This window comes from Cibotium barometz, chromosome 37 (genome assembly GCF_041138505.1).
Source record: "Cibotium barometz isolate CiBa-2024 chromosome 37, ASM4113850v1, whole genome shotgun sequence".
Taxonomy (NCBI): Eukaryota; Viridiplantae; Streptophyta; class Polypodiopsida; order Cyatheales; family Cibotiaceae; genus Cibotium; species Cibotium barometz.
Genome location: NC_141082.1, coordinates 16362983 through 16383059, shown reverse-complemented (window position 1 = coordinate 16383059; position 20077 = coordinate 16362983). Strand labels below are relative to the sequence as shown.

General features: G+C 38.3%; 1 protein-coding gene across 1 annotated transcript; it reads right to left on the bottom strand.

Moving 5' to 3' along the window:
• Positions 1-1463: 1463 nt before the first annotated feature.
• LOC147616998 (histone H4) lies at positions 1464-2644 on the bottom strand. Its single transcript, XM_086776331.1, has one exon. The coding sequence runs from the start codon at positions 2578-2580 to the stop codon at positions 2269-2271; it is 312 nt and encodes a 103-aa protein (XP_086632457.1). The 5' UTR covers positions 2581-2644; the 3' UTR covers positions 1464-2268.
• Between the last annotated feature and the right edge of the window lie 17433 nt (positions 2645-20077).

The following is a 20077-nucleotide window of genomic DNA, read 5'->3' as shown; positions in this document are numbered from 1 at the left end:
AGTATTAAAAGGCTTTGTAGGAACTTCCTTTGGTCCAAGAACCCTTTAGATCAAAAATCCCAAAAGTAAGCTAGAAGATATGTACCCTCCCAAGGGAGAAAGGTGGCTTAGGCATCATCGACATTACTGAAATGGCTAACAAATTGGTTACCAAATGGTTAATATTGGATGGCTCCTAAGGAGGATTGCTCTTAAACAAAGATCTAGAGAAATTCTCTCTAAAAAACTACCCAACTTGGAGAAACCTCCCACATACCACTCTGTGGTTTAACCCCTATCAAATTAAACCCAAAGAAAGCTTCTTACAAGCTTTTGGAGAGCCTGGAACACCCTTAAAGGAAATACCCGAATTAATTCTAACCCAAGATGGGCTCAAGGAGTCCACACCAATGGTTAATAAGGAATTGGATGGCTCTCAAGGACTGGACTATTCTCTTAAACAAAGATCTAGAGAAATTCTCTCTAAAGAACTATCCGACTTAGAGAAACCTCCCGCATACCACTCTATGGTTTAACCCCTATCAAATTAAACCCAAAGGAAGCTCTCTTAAGAGCTTTTGAAGAGCCTGGAACACCCTTAAAGAAAACACCCGAATTAATCCTAACCCAAGATGGGCTCAAGGAGTCTACTCCAATGTTAAGACTCACCCTAACCCTTCTTGAAACACATCCAAAAAGAGCTTACTTTGTGAACCACAACTATCATGAGGATCTTTCCAATCACCAAGCTCATAACCCTCAAGGTCTCCAAGCTCTACAACTCCTTGAGAAGCAATTCCACCACATCTCTCATGAGTCTTATCACACTACCATGTTGCACTACAGATCCTCATTCCCTCCTCTCACCTCACTTCACTCACATACACTCACTAGCATGCATTAGGGAGAGAGATTAACAAAAGCAAGAATCAATTGCACAATGAAAGAGTATATTGTATTACGAGAAAAATTCACTTATATACATGGCCATAAGTATTCACACTCACTTAAATTATGGCCAACCGAGCATTTTAGGCTCATAAGAGATCTAATACTATTATAATGACTACTCTCATAATATATACATGAAATACATCACTTAGAACTTCATCCTGACTTACTACCACACTCTTGAAGTGAAAAATAACAAAAATACTCCATCACACTATTACGAGCGCCCATTCAAGTTATAGAGGTGACATGAAAGTGCCTTGGAAGGTGTCACATCCATTTATAATAACATGACACAAGTGGAAGATTTAGACCCTTGGAAGGTGTCACATCCATTTGTAGTAGCCAAAGATAAGTTAAAGATTTGGTTTGATATTGAAGGTCATCATGTGATGGATTAAGTTCACTAATAGAAAAGCATGATAATGCCATCAATGAGATGAGCCCAAGAAACCTAATAGTAATATTCCTAAGCTCCACACATTTATATATAACATCCATGTTTCATGATGATAAGGGAAAGCTTTAGAGATGGAACTCATGAAAAATTATACATGTTGGGATATTTGGCTTTATAATGATGTAGTTGGATCTAATATGCTTATAAAGTGGTGATCTACAATATATTCTCCCAACATTTACGTTGGAAGAGGTAGGGCATGTGCCACTTTGGCTAGAGTCCCATTGTTTACTTGGTAAGGGGCTTGATATTCTCATTTGGTATTTCCAATCTTCCTCTTTGGTGGTTTCTAAACTTACTCTTTGGTATATTTCTATATTTGCTATTTGGTGGTTTCTATATTAACTATTTGGTATTCCCAATCTTACTATTTAGTAGTTTCTATATTTGCTCTTCATGCATGTAACCTATTTGGAGGTTTCTCTATCTACTCTTCTTGCATGTAACTACCCATAGAGATATCTCATGACATTTTAGAACTTAAAAGCTATAGTTTAATCATGTGAGGTGGGTCATGGCATCCAAGGCATATGCAAAAGTACAAGCATTTAAGGCATTTGTATAAGCATAAGCATTCCAACGCTTGCCACATGCATTGTGCAAGGTAGCACATCAGCATGTGCAAGGGTGCAGCTTGATAACACAGAAAGATGGAGATAATAAGGGAAAGGAAAAATCAAGCATACGAAACATTCACTGTGATCAGACACCATCATTCTCAGTTGCTCCATTATGACACCATAAAAGGACAGGCTAATGATCATTACAACGACCGGCCGCTAAGATGTGAGCGAACAAACAGTACATCTATGCAGAGCAGAAAAATCCCAAGGAAATAGTGGTGTTGAGAAACACCATAAGATTGGGAAGAGCCGTTTCTAACCGCCGAAGCCGTAGAGGGTGCGGCCCTGCCTCTTGAGGGCGTACACCACATCCATGGCAGTGACTGTCTTGCGGCGAGCGTGCTCCGTGTAGGTGACGGCGTCTCTGATGACGTTCTCCAGGAAGATCTTGAGGACCCCCCTGGTCTCTTCGTAGATGAGGCCGCTGATGCGCTTCACGCCTCCCCTCCTGGCGAGCCTGCGGATGGCCGGCTTCGTGATGCCCTGGATGTTGTCCCGCAGCACCTTGCGGTGGCGCTTCGCCCCGCCCTTCCCAAGCCCCTTGCCGCCCTTGCCTCGCCCAGACATGGTTCCTGCGGACTTGAAGCTAAAAGAGTGGAGTGCAAAAGGCGAGCGAGGCTGCGATTGAGAAGAGAAGACAGAGTTGGCCGCTGGAATGCCTTCGCCCTTCATTTTATAGCTCCACCGATTCAAACTCAAAACTCCGAATTTTTGAACTTTCCCGCCCAAAACCGACCGACCCTCTGGAGTCTTATAAGCTTTAATTTCTTAAGGTGCCAAAGGTGTTTTCTCTCTCTTAGTGTATCTCCTTTTTTTTTTACCAACTAGTGCACGACTCATTTTGACGCATTTTTCATGTAGTTACAGGTAAAAGTAATATGTGTAAAATCACCCTTCCTTTCCTTTTAGAAGCTAGACACATCAAGTTACACAAAAACACGTATAAAGATGTATGTATGTATGTTCATATGTATGTACATGTACGTAAATCCATACAGAAACCATACATGCTACAACTGGAAGATATGTGTATGTGTGTGCGTCTATGAACGCATGTATGCATGTCACATACACATATAAATATGTGTCTATGTATGCACACGTACCCATAATATCCATAGATATTGTTCACACTCATACATATATGTATACATCGTCTTCAACTTGCCAACCTTCTATATAAACACATCATGATTGCCATATATATCCATATAAAAGCTTCTAAAGCACCAAACTTGGCATATAAATATACATCTAGCATTACAAACCCATAAAATGATGACAATTCTTACACGGCTTTAAAACAATCTTTGGACAAAAGGATTCTCTTTCCTTGGTAGCCTATACCCAGCGCCTCCATCTAGCCAAATGTATGCTAGAAAAAAAACATTAGCATTGAAGATATAATTCCCATTTAAAAAAAGTAGGATAAGGATAAAAGCTTACAAAACTCATTTGGTGAATCAATATTTGAGGCGAACGGCGTTTGAACATGCTTGTAAACAGCAAATCGAAAAATTATGTATTGTCCAGTGCCTATGCACCAAAAACCTAACTTATCATGCTTTTCATAATCCACAAACATTACACGTACATGAAGTTGATCTGCAACCTTCCGCAATCTTAGATTGTAAATTCCAAGGAGCCCAAAGCTCTCGTCTCGTAACTGTCTCGACCATACAAACCCAACAACAATCTGGGTTCTAAAAAGTAAAGATATTCCCTGTTGCAAAAAGAATGTTTCAATAAAAATATAAATTAATCAAACAAAACACAAAAGCTACACAAAAAGGAAGTTTCTATATATACCATAAAACACCAGCGCTATCTAATAGTTCGATAATTAGAGATGCTGTTGCTTGTCCTTCCCAAAATGGAGGGTCTACAATTCAGCCATGAATATTAAATAGATCTTGGAAAATGATAATACCTATATTATAGCAAACGTCTAAAAAATTTACCTTCAATGTCTTGTCCATCACCATAAATAAACAAAAATGATCTCCTTACCACATCCATCCTAAGCAATATACCCCTGATATCAAATATAACACTCTCTCTCTCTCTCTCTCTCTCTCTCTCTCTCTTCTCTCTCTCTCTCTCTCTCTCTCTCTCTCTCTCTCTCTCTCTCTCCTCGTGTCTCTTACTCCCCTATGAAAGCATGGCAGTAATTGATCATTTGTTGTTAACCTTTCCTTAGGCTTACACCGCTTTGTAAAAGGTTAATAGTGTTTATGCACTATTACTCTACTCCTACCTAGAGCCAATTACATTGAATTCACTTGATAATTCAATTGTTTTTCACTAAATCCTCTCCAAAGAAATTGGTGGCCACTCTTGATCCAAACAAGAGTAGAACCCTCAATCCCTCAAGCCAAAGGAAAGCTTACAAAACTCCATGTAAGCCAAAATTTCTACTTTTTAATTTTAAATCTATGGTTTTCTGATTTTCTTATTTTTTTATAGTTGATTAAAGTGAATCCTGATGTCATGCCTTGATGAAAAGGCTACCCCCTTCTCTTCCTTAAGAATTCAGCCTTTCTTTATCCTAAAATGAGTAACAAATAAATTGATTAAACTTTTCTTTGCTAAAAAGTGAAAATTGAGTAGATTAGAGTACTTTACTTCAAATTGGGGTTAATTTTAAATTAAAAATAGAATGTGAAAATTTGAGAAATGGTCAGCCATACAAAGGAGGTTATGGTAAAATTTTCTTAAATTTTGTAGAAAATAAAGTTTATTTTTATGTTATTCTAAAAGAGTAATTCCCACTGTTTGTGCATTCTAAAAGAAATATTTTTATTTACTCCATGTACATATTCACCTATGAATATGCATGGATATCATTGATATTAATTATTAAAATTAATTTCTATGCATAGAAAGATGCATATTGGAAATCTTTTTATTATAAAAGTGTTGTTTTTATTGAAATTAATTTCTATGCATAGAAAGATGCATATTGAAAATCTTTTTATTATAAAAGTGTTGTTTTTATTGAAATTAATTTCTATGCATAGAAAGATGCATATTGGAAATCTTTTTATTATAAAAGTGTTGTTTTCATTGAATTTAAATTCTATGCATAGAAAGATGTATATTGGAAATCTTTTTATTATAAAAGTGTTATTTTTATTGAAATTAATTTCTATGCATAGAAAGATGCATATTGGAAATCTTTTTATTATAAAAGTGTTGTTTTCATTGAATTCAATTTCTATGCATAGAAAGATGCATAATGGAAATTTTTTTATTATAAAAGTATTATTTTCATTGAATTTAATTTCTATGCATAGAAAGATGCATAATGGAAATTTTTATTATAAAAGTGTTGTTTTCATTGAATTTAATTTCTATGCATAGAAAGATGCATAATGAAAATTTTTAGTATAAAAGTATTATTTTCATTAAAATTGATTTATGCATAGAAAGATGCATAAAAGATTTATTTTTATTTCAAAAGTGTTATTCTCATTAAAATTGATTTTATGCATAGAAAGATGCATAAAGGATTTATTTTTCTTTCAAAAGTATTATTTTCATTAAAATTGATTTTATGCATAGAAAGATGCATAAAGGATTTAATTTTATTTCAAAAGTGTTATTTTTCTTAAAATTGAATTTATGCATAAATAGATGCATAAAAGGATTTTTGTAAAAGTGTTATTGCCACTGAAGTTGATTTTTATGCATAAATTGATGCGTAAAGAATCTTTATATCAAAAAATAGAATTCTCTTAAATTCTATGTTTAAATTCTATGAATAGATGTAACGAGATGTGATGAGAATCAGATAAGTGTGAATGAATGGATGGGTGGTTGTGATGTGAATAGAGGTGATGAGATGTGAGGTGAATAGATGCGATGTGAATCAGATAGATGTGAATGGATGGATGGATGTGAATGAATGGATGGATGGATGTGATGTGAATAGAGGTGATGAGATGTGAGGTGAATAGATGTGATGAGATGCGATCTGAATCAGATAGATGTGAATGGATGGATGTGATGTGAATAGAGGTGATGAGATGTGAATAGAGGTGATGGGATGTGAGGTGAATAGATGTGATGGGATGTGATGGGATGTGATGTGAATAGATGTGATGGGATGTGATGTGAACCGGATAGATGTGAATGGATAGATGGATGTGAGGTGAATAGAGGTGATGAGATGTGAGGTAAATAGATGTGATGTGAATCAAATAGATGTGAATGGATGGATGGATGTGATGTGAATCAGATAGATGTGAATGGATGGATGTGATGTGAATAGAGGTGATGAGATGTGAGGTGAATAGATGTGATGAGATGTGATGTGAATCAAATAAGTGTGAATGAATGGATGGGTGGTTGTGATGTGAATAGAGGTGATGAGATGTGAGGTGAGTAGATGTGATAAGATGTGATGTGAATCAGATAGATGTGAATGAATGGATGAGATGTGATGTCATGTGAATCAGGATGTAAATGAATGATATGGGATATGAGTGGATGATATGTGATGAAAATGGATGTAAATGTATAAGTGAAGAATGGATGTGAATGTATGTATGAAAGAATTGATGTGAATGAGTATGTGAAAGAATGGATATAGATGTCATGTGAATCAGGATGTAAATGAATGATATGGGATATGACTGGATGATATGTGATGAAAATGGATGTAAATGTATAAGTGAAGAATGGATGTGAATGTATGTATGAAAGAATTGATGTGAATGAGTATGTGAAAGAATGGATATAGATGTGTATGTGAAAGAATGTGATGTGATGGAAAGAGATGTGATGTGTCATAAATATATGTGGATGTGAATATGATGGATATGAATGAATGTGAATGTGATGAATATAAATGAATGTGAATGTGATGAATATAAATGAATGTGAATATGGATATAAATGAATGTGAATATGATGGATATGAATGTGAATATGATGGATATGAATGAATGTGAATATGATGGATCTGAATGAATGTGATGTGATGGGATGTGAATCGGGATAGATGTGAATGAATGAGATGTGATGTGGTCTGAATGGATGAGTTGTGAATGAATGTGATGTGATGAGATGTGGATATGGGTAGATACGAGTGGATGAGATCTGATGCAGATAAATGAGAAAAGATGTGATGAAATGGAAAATGATGTGATGAGAATGGAAATACACATGAAATAAATGAGAATTGATGTGGAACAATGTGGAAAGACAAGAGTTCATTATAGAAACTGTATTTATGACTTGTTTTTAAATGGCTGTTTTATGTCAAGAATGCTGGGGAAGCATTTTGACCGTCTTGTGAATGAGGTTGTGGAGACCTAGTCTGATAAAGTTGCAACAGCTGACGGAGAGTCAATGGAGAACGTCTCGCGTAGCAAGGTTGATCGAGGTCTTGACCAGCCTCAATTCGATTAAAATGGTGAGCTTCCGGTACGGTGGATGAGGGACCAAGGAAGCGGCCTATGAGTGAAGCGCTGGTCACCTACAAAGGATCCTAGAGAGTGCTGACCATTTCGGGCTCTGGGTCGCCTACGATACCCACGCGTGCGTCGAGGAAGATATTGGAACAAGAAGTAAGAGTTGTTTTCTGAATTCGGGCATGGATCTGGTTGATTGACCTTGCTGGTCCTCAGCGGATGAGTCCATGGCTCTTTTATATGGATCCATTGGTTGACCTTGCTGATGATTCCATTTTGATATGTGAATATATTGCCGGTTACTATGAGCTAGGAACTATCGAAAAGGCCCCCTGAGTGGACAGGTGGTGAGCATTCTGGTTGCCAATGATGCCATAGGTACACCGATGAAGGAATGATTGGAATTAAGGATTCAACTGGAGATTTTGAGGATTATGATCAGTGACTCTATGATTTCATTAAATGATTGTTTTAAAGATAGCTGATTCTGTGAAAAAGGCAATTTCATATTGGGTGTGTAAGTGGTGTGACTAATTTTAAGTTTGCATGAATACCCGGCTAGGGGGCCTAGGAACTATTTTCCTTGGTACCCAAGACAAAACCTAACCAAATTCTTAATTGGATCCCATCACTATAATGGTTGGGCGATTGGCTTAGGTGGTTGGCTAACCCATGGGACTAGATGGGGTTAGGCTAGACTGATGGATCCCTAAATTGAGACTCAATTCTGTTATGGTACGATAGATGAAGTAAATCCCGGATAAAAATTGTTCTATGGAAAAGAATCAACGGCTATGTTTCTCAATGAGAAAAAAAGCATTGGTCTCTATGATCCAAGTGCCATCTTTTCCTTGATCTAATTATGGGACTTACGGGTTCGGTCAGATCAGTTCAGTTAGTTAAGGCTTTTGACTACGTTAGAGTAAAATTATCTTGGAGGAATCACCCGTGCTTTTCGGGCGAGGGAAGTTTTTTTCGGGTTCGATCGGTTTTGGAAGAACCGATGGATTAGTCTCTTGTCCGGATATCCATGGGTGAGGCCCCGAGTGAGGGACCTTGCCCCATGCAAGAAGTGCTACTTCCGCTGCTAGCACCCCTGAATTCGTTGCATGGTGGGGACAGAGATCTTTCATCTTTGGAAACATTCTCCATTCAAATGCTTACTTCATTGTACAAAGATATGTATAAATGTAGTCTCTAACATTTGCAAGCTGCCATTTACATTTACATTCTTCGGCATGCTATTTGCAAAACCTCCTTGTAGACAACATTGGTTGTGAAGACTTCATTTGAACCTCTTATGCCACTTTCATATTCCACAATATGCTTTACACACACTTTCACTACATCGGATGATCTAACATGTGACATAGCAACGTACAGTTGTCCATGTGTGACCACTTGTGTGGCCAGATAAAGTCCCAATACACTCAATGTTTGTCCTTGTTGGGGCTTATTTATTGACATACCAAAAGCTAACCGGATAGGAAATTGCCTCCTTCTCATGTCAAAAGGCAATTAAAGCATAGTAGGCATAAATGTTATCCTGGGAATAAAGACTCTATATCCAATGTTTGTACCTATAATGATTTCTACTTCTATCAACTTTGAGTTAAATTGCTTACATATCAATCTGGTACCATTACAAAGTCCATGTCGAGGGTCCAAAGTAAAGGTGATAAACAGGTCAGGTTTACCCATCTTTCTAACAATAGCCATTGAATCCTGGTACAATTGATGCATATATCTAGGCCCACCAGTATATGTAGATGGCAATACCACCCTGCATCCAGCAATGCTTGCAAAGACTCTATTAACCCCATCGCTTAAGCTAACCATATCTAGAAGACCCTGGTATACTTTAGCACGCAATGCTTTCTGGTTATTGCATATCCATACCAATCTAGATTCTTCCGTGCTACTATATGCATCAACAATGTACTGTTGCAAAAGACGACCTATTAAAAGACTAAGGTCATGTAAAAGGGTAGGAGAAGGGTGTGTGTGTGTGTGAATGGACTTATGGTCCACTAGCTCACCTATTTAAAGGCAAAGCTAGAAGGCATTTGGTAAGGTGCAAAGGCCAAGTTGTACGTCTAAGCAACTTTTAATAAGCAAGATCTCTTCTTGTATTTTGGGGTCTCTCTCCTCCACATGTTTGAATCTAGCATGAGCACCATGAAATCTCAACATGGTATCAGAGCTTGGGTAGGTCTCATATTGTGTGGTGTAGACTAGGTCACCTTCTATCACTTTTTGCGGATCTGGACCCCCTGCCAATGGAGGAGCTCTAGCAGCTTTTGGAGGCCATATCTTGGCTTGCTTAGGAAGTTCAAGAGGACATCTGGGCGATTCATTTCGTACTGCTAATTGTGCGGTTCTCCCTCAAATCGCTGCAGCATTCTCTGTTCAACCCGATGCAGTCCTTTTGCTGTCCTCCTCAGTTCGTACACTCATTCGCCGTGTGTAGGCGATTTGGGGCTATGAGGGCTTAGGGATTTTGAAGCCCATAGTCTTGAGGCTCCCCTACTTGAGTTTCAACCCACGAGGAGTAGTAACGCGGCAGTTAGAGCCAAAAGACCAGGCCTGCCCACTGTGGTAGCCATTGAAGGTTCCATTAAAGCTTCAAAATCAAGTGTTTTTTTAGCACTAATCTTCTCTTCTTGGCTCTAAATCTCTTAAGTGCTCTTGTGAGGGCTTTTTCTAGATCTTCTTTTGAGTTTGAAGTGGTGGGCATACACCAAGAGGTGTTCATAAGCCTCATTGTCATCAAGCTTCATCAAGTGTACAAGGTTCCAAAGTGTGCTTATAAGCACTAAAGGTGTTGCTAAACACCATTGGTGGGCATAGCCATCAGCAAAGGGAAGCCTCTTGACATTACGGAGTTCTTCTAAGCACTAAGAGTGTTCTTAAACACTAATGGTGCGCCTAATCACCAATGAAAGTGTCATTTGACACTAAAAAAAGGTGCTCTTAAGCACTAATAGTGTTTTTTAAACACTAATGGTGATCATAATCACCAAAGAAAGTGTTCTTTGACACTAATGAAGCACATCTTCATTAGAATTTGAGGATGGGCACACAGGTTAAGTGCCACACCATAAGCTTCACCAACATAATCATCTTTTATACAACATCCTTGACTTGATTAAGGGTTGGTGCACTCTCATAAGCCATTCCTTTTCTACTTAAGCCAAAATCTCAAAAATTTTCTGGTTTTCTTCTTCATAAATCAGCCCATTAACACTCTTGTAATCTCCCTTCAATACCCAATGTCAAAGGAAAACACCCAAATTAAGAAGTTCTCAGGAGAGGGCTTCCACACTTGTTTGGCAAGTTCTTGTCAAGTATAAGATGATGTCCAAAGGTTTTTTGCCATTCATTTCCGGCACTAAGGTTATTGATCGAACTAAGGCTGAAGATATTGAAAATGATGAGAGGGCACAAGCCATCATCATGCTCCATCTTGATGAGGCTCTTATTCATCATGTGGAGGACCAGCTTTCGATTGCAAAGGAGAAATGGGATGAGCTTGACAAGCTCTATGGAGCTCGTGTAAGAATTCCAAGATCTCACTTAAAATTGAATTTTTTAGCTTGGAGCTCAAAGAGGGAGAGGGCATTGGAGCCTTTATCTCTCATTTGAAGGGCCTTATGGCTCAACTTGCATCAGTGAATGCAAGAATGGATGAAGATGATGTAGTGGCTATTTTGTTAAAAGTAGAAGGTGTACCCCACCTTAGTCACCACCCTGAAGAACATACCTAATCCCACCCTTGAGAAGGAGTCATTCAATCTTGTCACTTTAGGATAAAGTGTGGTTTCAAGGCCTTATTTGCAATGAATGAAAAATAAAATCTTTGGCTTTGTGCCCCAAGTGGAAGAGGTTTCATATTTTGTTTATGTTTAGCCAAGGCAATGTAAAGCTTCTGAGTGGTGAGCTCCAAAATCAATTTGGTTAAGGGATTCTCGAGTTGCAAAGTTTGGTTTGCCATCCGAGTACATTTGTAATGTATGGGTGAAAGGTCCAATTTCAAGTTTGAGGAGGCTCTCTCTAAGGTCAAGAGACATTAAGGATTAGGCCTCTAAGGTCAAGACACATTAAAGAGTCCAATTTCAAGTTTGAGGAGGCTCTCTCTCTAAGGTCAAGAGACATTAACGATTAGGCCTCTAAGGTCAAGACACATTAAAGAGTAGGTCTCTACCCTATACATTCTTAACCAAATGTGCTTGGATGGTGAACAAACTTTACAAGAGTGAGTGTGGGATCCACATGTACACACTTGGAAAGTTTGGCTTCCATCCAAGTACATTTAGTTAGAATGTGCAAGCCAAAGGCCTAGTTTTTAATCTCAGTGAGTGTGGGGCCCACATGTCCACACTTGGAAAGTTTGGTTTCCATTAGAGTACATTTAGTTGGAATGTGTGGGCCAAAGGCCTACTTTTTAATGTGTCTTAGCCTTAGAGAGCCCCCTCAAAGGTTTTCTTATGGCCCAGACAATCTAAGTAAATGTACTTGGATGGTGAATAAAATTTACAAGAGTAAGTGTGGGGTCCACATGTACACACTTACAAAGTTTGGTTACCATTCGAGCACATTTGGTTGGAATGTGTGGGGTAGACACCTACTTTTGAGTTACATTAACCTTTTCCCATCCTAGCAATACAATCCCAAATTGAGGACCCTTATTGTATAACAATGACCTTGGTCAAACTAAACAACATACCAAAAACTTATAGTAGTGACCATATCGAGTATGGAAACCTACTTTTGGTACACATCCTTAGATTGAATCCTGAACTGATAATACCTCGATCTTAAATTAATTTTTGTAAAGTAATTCGATTCCCAAAGCTGGTCCATAAGATCATCCATGTATGGCAATGGTTGCCCATTCTTAACGATGAATTTGTTAAGCCCCCTAGTAATCTACACAAAAGTGCATCGTGCTATCCTTTTTCCCTAGTAGACGGCCCCCATGGAGACTTACGAGGTGGAGTCATGGACTTTTGGGGTTCGGATGAGCTTTTAGTGGCACCATGGGATCACTTTTTATTATTGAACCCCTGTTGGGGTTTTTATGGAGTGCACTTGTGACCATGGATACTAGTAAAGTTTTGGGAAAATTTAATACCCAAAGGTTTGGATCCATTTTGAGAGACCTCTATATTCAACAGTGCATAAATCAAAGTAGTTCTTGTGTGCCCTTCATGTAGATATGAGCCACACACTCTTTCTCTCTTGTGTAATTCATGCACATAAGGTAACCCATAACCATGTCAGAGTTTGCTTTATCCCTTTGGATTCCTAAGCCATGCTCATAAATTATGTCAGGGTTTACTTTCTCCCTCTCCTAAAGAAACTATGGATTCCTAGCCATGCCCATGACCACCACATCCAAAGGTTTTCTTTCACGTCAGATATAGGCTTTGATACCAATGTAAGGTCCCCCTTAACTAAGTTGTGGACCTCCTAACAAGGAACCACGTAGGAGCGAGGCTTAAGGCTCACCTCCTAGCCATAGAGTCTGTCAAATGACTATGGCTGAGCTAGAGGCCATAGCTACATCCTTAGAGAAGCTCTCTCATAGTAAGACCTCATGGTAGGCCACACAGTATAGGTGTTGTCACGTAGTGAACATCCTCGATAGGACATATGCTCAATGATGTCAGATTAGACAATCATAATAATTTGAGCCTATGTTTCACTTATATGGGTGAGTGAGATTTAGAATTAGCCCTATATCTTTTATGAGATTTTAATCATATAATTAGTTATAATTATGCCTCCACTTATAAGCATCTTTCCACTTACGGATATATCCCCAACTAGGCACCCTATGTTCGGCTTCCAACCTGACCCTGTGCTAGTGTGCACCTATCTTGGACATAACACTTGAGTTGTTATTTTAGTGGCTCTAAAAGGTCGAATTCGCTTAAACTTCAACTTGTGTTTTCCATTTTACACACTGTACAAAAAGACCATGCCTTCTTTGTCAATCTCTTTATCTTTTTGATTACCATGGAACCATTTCTTTCATCTTAGTTTCTCAACAATTTGTCTATGTATAGCATAAGCCTCATCTTTTCCATCTTTTCAAGGGTCATTGATCTCTTTGATAAAGCATTTCATGTTAGTTTCTCTCCTAATAGCCTAGGAACCACATAATAGCATGATTACCTCAAACCTAGAGGTTAAATTAAAAGGAGTATTGTTGGTGTGTGGAAAGCTTGTAAGAGGTAGTGCTCCTAACCATTTCTACTAGTTTTAGTAGGCTTGGTAAGAAGAGCACATAAGGTCTTGCTAGTTCTCTCTACTTGTCCAATTGATTTGAGGATAATAAGGTGATAACTTGTGGTGAATACCAAGAATTTAACAAGTAAGAACCTCACCACTTCTTCATTTAATAAAATGAAAACCCTAATCAAACCAAGTAATTATATTATCATATAAAATTTAGTAGTGATCCTTACATCAACCTTCTACATAGCTATAGCTTTAGCCTATTTGGTCATGTAATCCACCATGATGGTTGCGATGTATTGTGCATATGCTTTAGCAATAGGACTAATAGACCTACAAAGTCATCAATACCCCATTTTTCAAAAGGTTGTTGGATAATGATTGGACTAAGGGGAATTTTATCCTTCTCTTGGGTATAACAAATCTTTGGCATTTTATCCTTCTCTTGGGTACAACAAATCTTTGGCTTTTTATCCTTCTCTTGGGTACAAAAAATCTTTGGAATTCATCACACCACGCTAAACAAATTTGACCAAATCACCAAATAAAGGTGGCCATTATAGGCCATCTTACATACTTTTGTTAGTAGCATAGTGTCCATGTAAGTGTCTATGTACCACCCTAGCATGTGATGCTTCTTCTCGTAATGCCATCCTTTCCTCTTTTGTACATTTGTTTCTCTATTACTTGATAAGATGTAGCTTCCTTGATAAGTCGTCTAGCCCTATCCTTGTTAATCAAAATCCAAGTTGAAGCTCGTTAGCAAAAAAATAATCAATTTTCTTATCCCACTCTAATATCAACTTGTTTGAAATAATAAAGAACGAGGGAGGCTATCATCTACTCCAATTGGTGGCTCTCCATTTACCATTTGTTATTTGGGATTCATAGTGCTCTCATGATCATGTTATTGTGATTCCTTCCAAATAATGATGATGAAATAAATTTCCATAATAATCAATAATAACAACAATGTAATTCTTCCAATTGTATTGTGACACAAAGTTGGGGTTTTGACTTCGGTCACTTCTTAGAATCAAAACACACTTGTATGAAACCTCACAGCCTCCTCACCTCCCTTCCTCTCCCTAGGTTAAGATAAAGATAAACACATCAAAGGTGAGATCATAATTCATGGAAGGAAAGATGAAAGGCTCAGGAGAAGCAAGAATTTCTGCCAGTCTTGTAGCTCCAAACAAGAGGGCAATTCTTTGTTTTGGAAGAAAATCTTCCGACTCAGGATTATGTGAACAGAAACATACGGGGAATGTTGGTAAGGTTCATCCATTCAAATTGGTCGATTTAGAAGGAACATCTTAAAGTAAAAGAATATAGTAATCACTTACTAGAGGATAAGATACATGGGATTTGCTTTTTGATAAGAGATTAAGAGAAATTAATCATTATTAAGAAGAAATAATGGCCAAAAGTCTATAAAAACAGAGATACACAGAGAATTGCAGTTTTAAATCCATATAGACTGTACAAAAGAGGATTACATAGGTACATAGAGCTTGACGAGAGCTTCATGCCTATATAAAAACTTTCAAAAATGGGCAACCAAGCAAAAAGTTATGAGCATTTTACTACAAGACTATAAAACTGCCGAAATTCGCCTAAAAGTTAGCAACTTTGGGAGAAGTTCTGATCATCAATGAAGTAAAGGATTAAGAAATTAGTTACATGAGTGGAAAGATCATATAAAGAGATTCCTAGCCATATGATCAATTTTAGAAACCAATACCCGAGTGATGAGTAATTACCGGTTGAAATTTGGATATTAGACCACAAAAACTGCACTTCCCTCTCTTTGCACGAAACCTCAATTTTCACATAGTCTCTTGCCTTTCATCTCCTTCATGATTCAAGCTAGAGGGTGAGGGTTAACATGGCTCAGTGGACAATTGTGAAGATTTACCTATGGTCCCCAAAGTCTTTCCACATGCTCATTACCGCTAAAACCATTGGTACCTCCAAAGGAGGGCGGCAATAAGGCAAGGGCTACCTTGAGAAGTCACAGGCCCACCAAGATAATAACTCCTTATCCCACTTATCATGAATCATCAAAGAGGTCCAAAATTGGGTTAGGCATGAGGAGCTAATAATAAATGAGACATTCACATGTAAAGAGAGTGTTTGAGTAAGGGTTTGAAGATAAGAGAATGGCAATGACACAAAATGCTCAATTTATTCATTCATTTATTTGAAAGGGAGAGGAGGGCTCCTTTTATAGGTGGAGAATCACCCTCTCTTCCATTGTTACAAATTACAACATAAAAATCTTCAACCCTTCAGTGAGACATAAGGGTAGATGTCGCCATCAATTGTCCTCTTAGGCTAAGTCTTCTGTTGATTATTAAATTGAAGTCCTTTTTCACTTTGAAAGTGTGATGAGATAATAGCCAAGTCTAAGTGGCATGTAGGTGGAGATCCCACTTACACATGGCGGAATTCTCCTCTTCCTCCATGTAGGCATTCTAGAAGAATCTTTCCCAATTATGCACCTACACACACTCCTCCACATGCCTTCCACACTCCCTGACTTGTAGCCTTATGGTGAATACTATATTAATAATACAATTAAAATCCATGTGAGTATGAAGGCCCACTTTTATTTTCCACATCACTAGCCTGTCTACCATACCAAAGTATTTATCAAGCATACTTGTGGCATTTACAATGTGTGCACCCCAAATCAAGTAAAACCATTATATTTGAAGATAGAATAATGTTATCAGGGTAGCTGCCAAGCCGTCGCATCACCACGCCGTTATTCCATTGTGGGTGCTGCAATCTTCTTGCACAAGCTTCAACCTTATTACCATTGAGAAACCATCAAAATATGTACAAAATTGAAAATGAAAGATATCCTTTTTCATGTCACATCTTCCCCCCCCACAGCAGATCCTCCATGCTTGTCTTGGGGGTCTGCTGGCCATGGTGCTCAAGGGTAAAATATCTTTAGTCGGTACTCATTGGCACGTCCAGGAATCTCCTGGCCACTTGCATCCTCTAGAAGATAGGTGTTATTTTGAACTTTTGCTTTATCCTGAAGGGTCTTCCCAAGCGTTGAAGAAGCTTCTTATCTAGCCGTTTCTCCACACGGCCATCATATCTCATGATGACTAAGCTTCCTTGCTTGAGTTCTAGCTTCTGCTTCTTCTTCTTCTTCTTCGTTAGAGTATCATGCCTTGCCTTGCGCCATTGTTGTGCAGCCTCCAAATTTTGAAGTGCCTGAAGTCACCTCTCATCTAAGGTCTCCAGTTGTACTAGGTGTTGGGCATGTGTTTCTTCTTCATTATTCAAGCGCGTGAAAAAGATGTGCGAAGGCTTGTGATTTCTAATTCTATTGGCAAAATATCCTCCATTCCATAAACTAACTAAGAAGGTGTGAAACCAACAGAGAGTTTGTGAGTTGTCCTACAGGCCCATAGGACCTTTGTGGCAAATGCACATCCCACTTTCTCTTCATAGTATCCACTAGCTTAGACAAAGATCCACAAAGTAGTCCATTAGTTTTTTCTACTAAACCATTACATTGGGGGGATAATAGGGAGTTGACATAGCATGCTTTATTTTTAATTTCTGCACCAAAGCTTCAATCAAGTCATTCGTGAAAGACCTCCCCCCATCTGTAAGGATTTCTAATGGACACCCAAATCGGGCACATATGTATTCCCTGAGAAAGGATGCCACACCCACCACTGCTTTATTATTGACCATGGCCTTTGCTTCTGCCCACCTTGTTGCATAATCTGTGGCCACCAATATGTAATACAAACGAGGAAGTGGGCCCACAAAATCTAATCCCTACCGTTCAAATGGACCATATGATGCTGGAATAGGGTTTAAGGGTCCGGGAACCAATTGCTTATGCATATGTGCCTGGCATACTTTACAGCTTCTGCACCACTCATAGACATCTTTGTTGAGTCGAGACCAATAATAGCCTGTGTTAAGGATCCTCCGAGTTGTGCTGGCTGAGGCAAAGTGACATGAACATTCATGACATAATTCCATAATCCTTTTAGATTCTTCCAACCCTCCTAAAAATCTTATTCTTACCTTGCTTGTAAAGAACATCCCCTAGAATTGTGTAAGGATGAGCTTTCCTTGTAAGCCTTTGCTTCTGTTGAGAATTTAATCCAGGAGGGAAGTATCCTGTATCTAAATAGTGTTGAACATCTTGGAGCTCAGGCCAACCTGTATCCCATTAATGCAAGAATAGCTACTTTGAAAGAAGCCAAAGTTTTAGTAACCAATTTATCAGCCTTTTGATTATCCTTCTTGTTAACATGCACAAATTTACAAAACTCAAAAGCTTCTTTTAACTCCATTGCCCTTTTATACAATTCTTGGAGATTAGGACTCCTTGCCTTATATTCTCCTTTCATTTGTCGAATGACCAATTGCGAATCCCCTTTAACCTCTACCTCTTTAATTCCATCTTTTATGCAATCTTCTAATCCCCAAATTAATGCATTGTACTCAGCCACATTATTTGATATAGCCTTTGAAAATTCCCTACCCTTGGCCCATACCTCTTTTCCTTCTGGATCAAATAAAACTATCCCCCCAGCCCCCAGCCCCCACATTGCCTGGAAGGGCTAAAGGCTCCATCAAAATGCATAGTGAAAGTAGCTGGTGGTGTCTCCAAATCTTCATATACTTCTTCCTTTGTTCCTGTTCCTTCTTCCTCTTCCTTCCTTGTAAGAAAATCTGCAAGAGAGGCCCTAGTGGTGTTTTTTGTAATAAAAGTGAAAGAGAATTCTTGAAGCTCACAAATCCACTTTGCAAACTTCCCTCCTGCAGGATTGGGTTTGTGGACCAAGAATTGTAAAGAAGGTTGAGATGTGAGGAAGAAAAAAGGGCGAGGTAACAAGTATGACCTGAACTTCTTTACTGCAAAAACAAGAGACAAACCACCTTTCTCCATTTCACCACACCTCTCCTCGGCATCAGTGAGTTGTCGGCTTGCATAATACACTGGTTGCATACACCCTTGCTCTCCCTTTTGCAAGAGTATAACACCCACTGAATGTGATGAGACACTTGGGTTCGCATAAAAGTCCTCCCCCCACCTAAGAGGCTACACAATTGGACTTTGACTCATGCATTCCTTGAGCAAACAAAAAGATTGAATTTGATCGGGCCCCCATTGGAAAGAAACATTCTTCTTTTGTCAATAGATTTATAGGATACATCTTCTCAGAGAACATGTCAAAAAAGCATTGGTAATACTTTGTTTACCCAAAATCCTCCTTACCTCCCTTACATTGGTAGGTGGTGGGAGGGCCACAATTGCCTGCACCTTCTCGGGATCCATCTCTATGCCTTCTTCTGAGATAATATGTCCCAAGAGAACCACCTTCCTTTGTGCTGCCAAGCGGCATTTTCTAGGATTAAGACACCCTTCCACACATCCACACATCCACATTCATATTCATACATCCACATTGACATGCATACATCCATTTTCACATCCTCATTCATACATCCACATTCACATACATACATCCACATCCGTATCTACATCCATACATTCACATCCACCTCTTCATTCACAATCACATCCATACATCCACATCTACATACATACATCCACATCTGTATCTACATCCATACATTCACATCCACCTCTTCATTCACAATCACATCCATACATCCACATCTACATACATACATCCATACATCCACATCTATATACATACGTCCATTTTTACATCCTCATTCATACATACACATCCACATACATACATACACATCCGTATCTACATCCATACATCCACATCCACATCAACATTCACATTCATACATATACATCTACATGTATACATCCACATCACATTCATACAACCATATTACATCCATTCTCGTCCTAACACATCCCATATACATCTTAACACATCCTAACTCATCTTAACACATTCATACACATCTTATCACATCTTTTTACATCTCATACACCTCTTATCACATCCTATCACTTTCCATACGCATCTTATCAAATCTTATCACATCTCATACACATCTTATCACATCTTTTTACATCTCATACACCTCGTATCACATCCTATCACTTTCCATACGCATCTTATCAATTCTTATCACATCTCATACACCTCTTATCACATCCTATCACTTTCCATACGCATCTTATCAATTCTTATCACATCTCATACACCTCTTATCACATCCTATCACTTTCCATACGCATCTTATCAATTCTTATCACATCTCATACACCTCTTATCACATCTTATCACATTTCATATCTTTTTTTTTAAAAGAGAATTCTTATATTTGATATAAGATTTCTCTACACATTTATTTATACATAAATTCCATTTAAGGAGACTAACACTTTCGAAATTAAAATCAATCTTTTATGCATCTTCTTATGC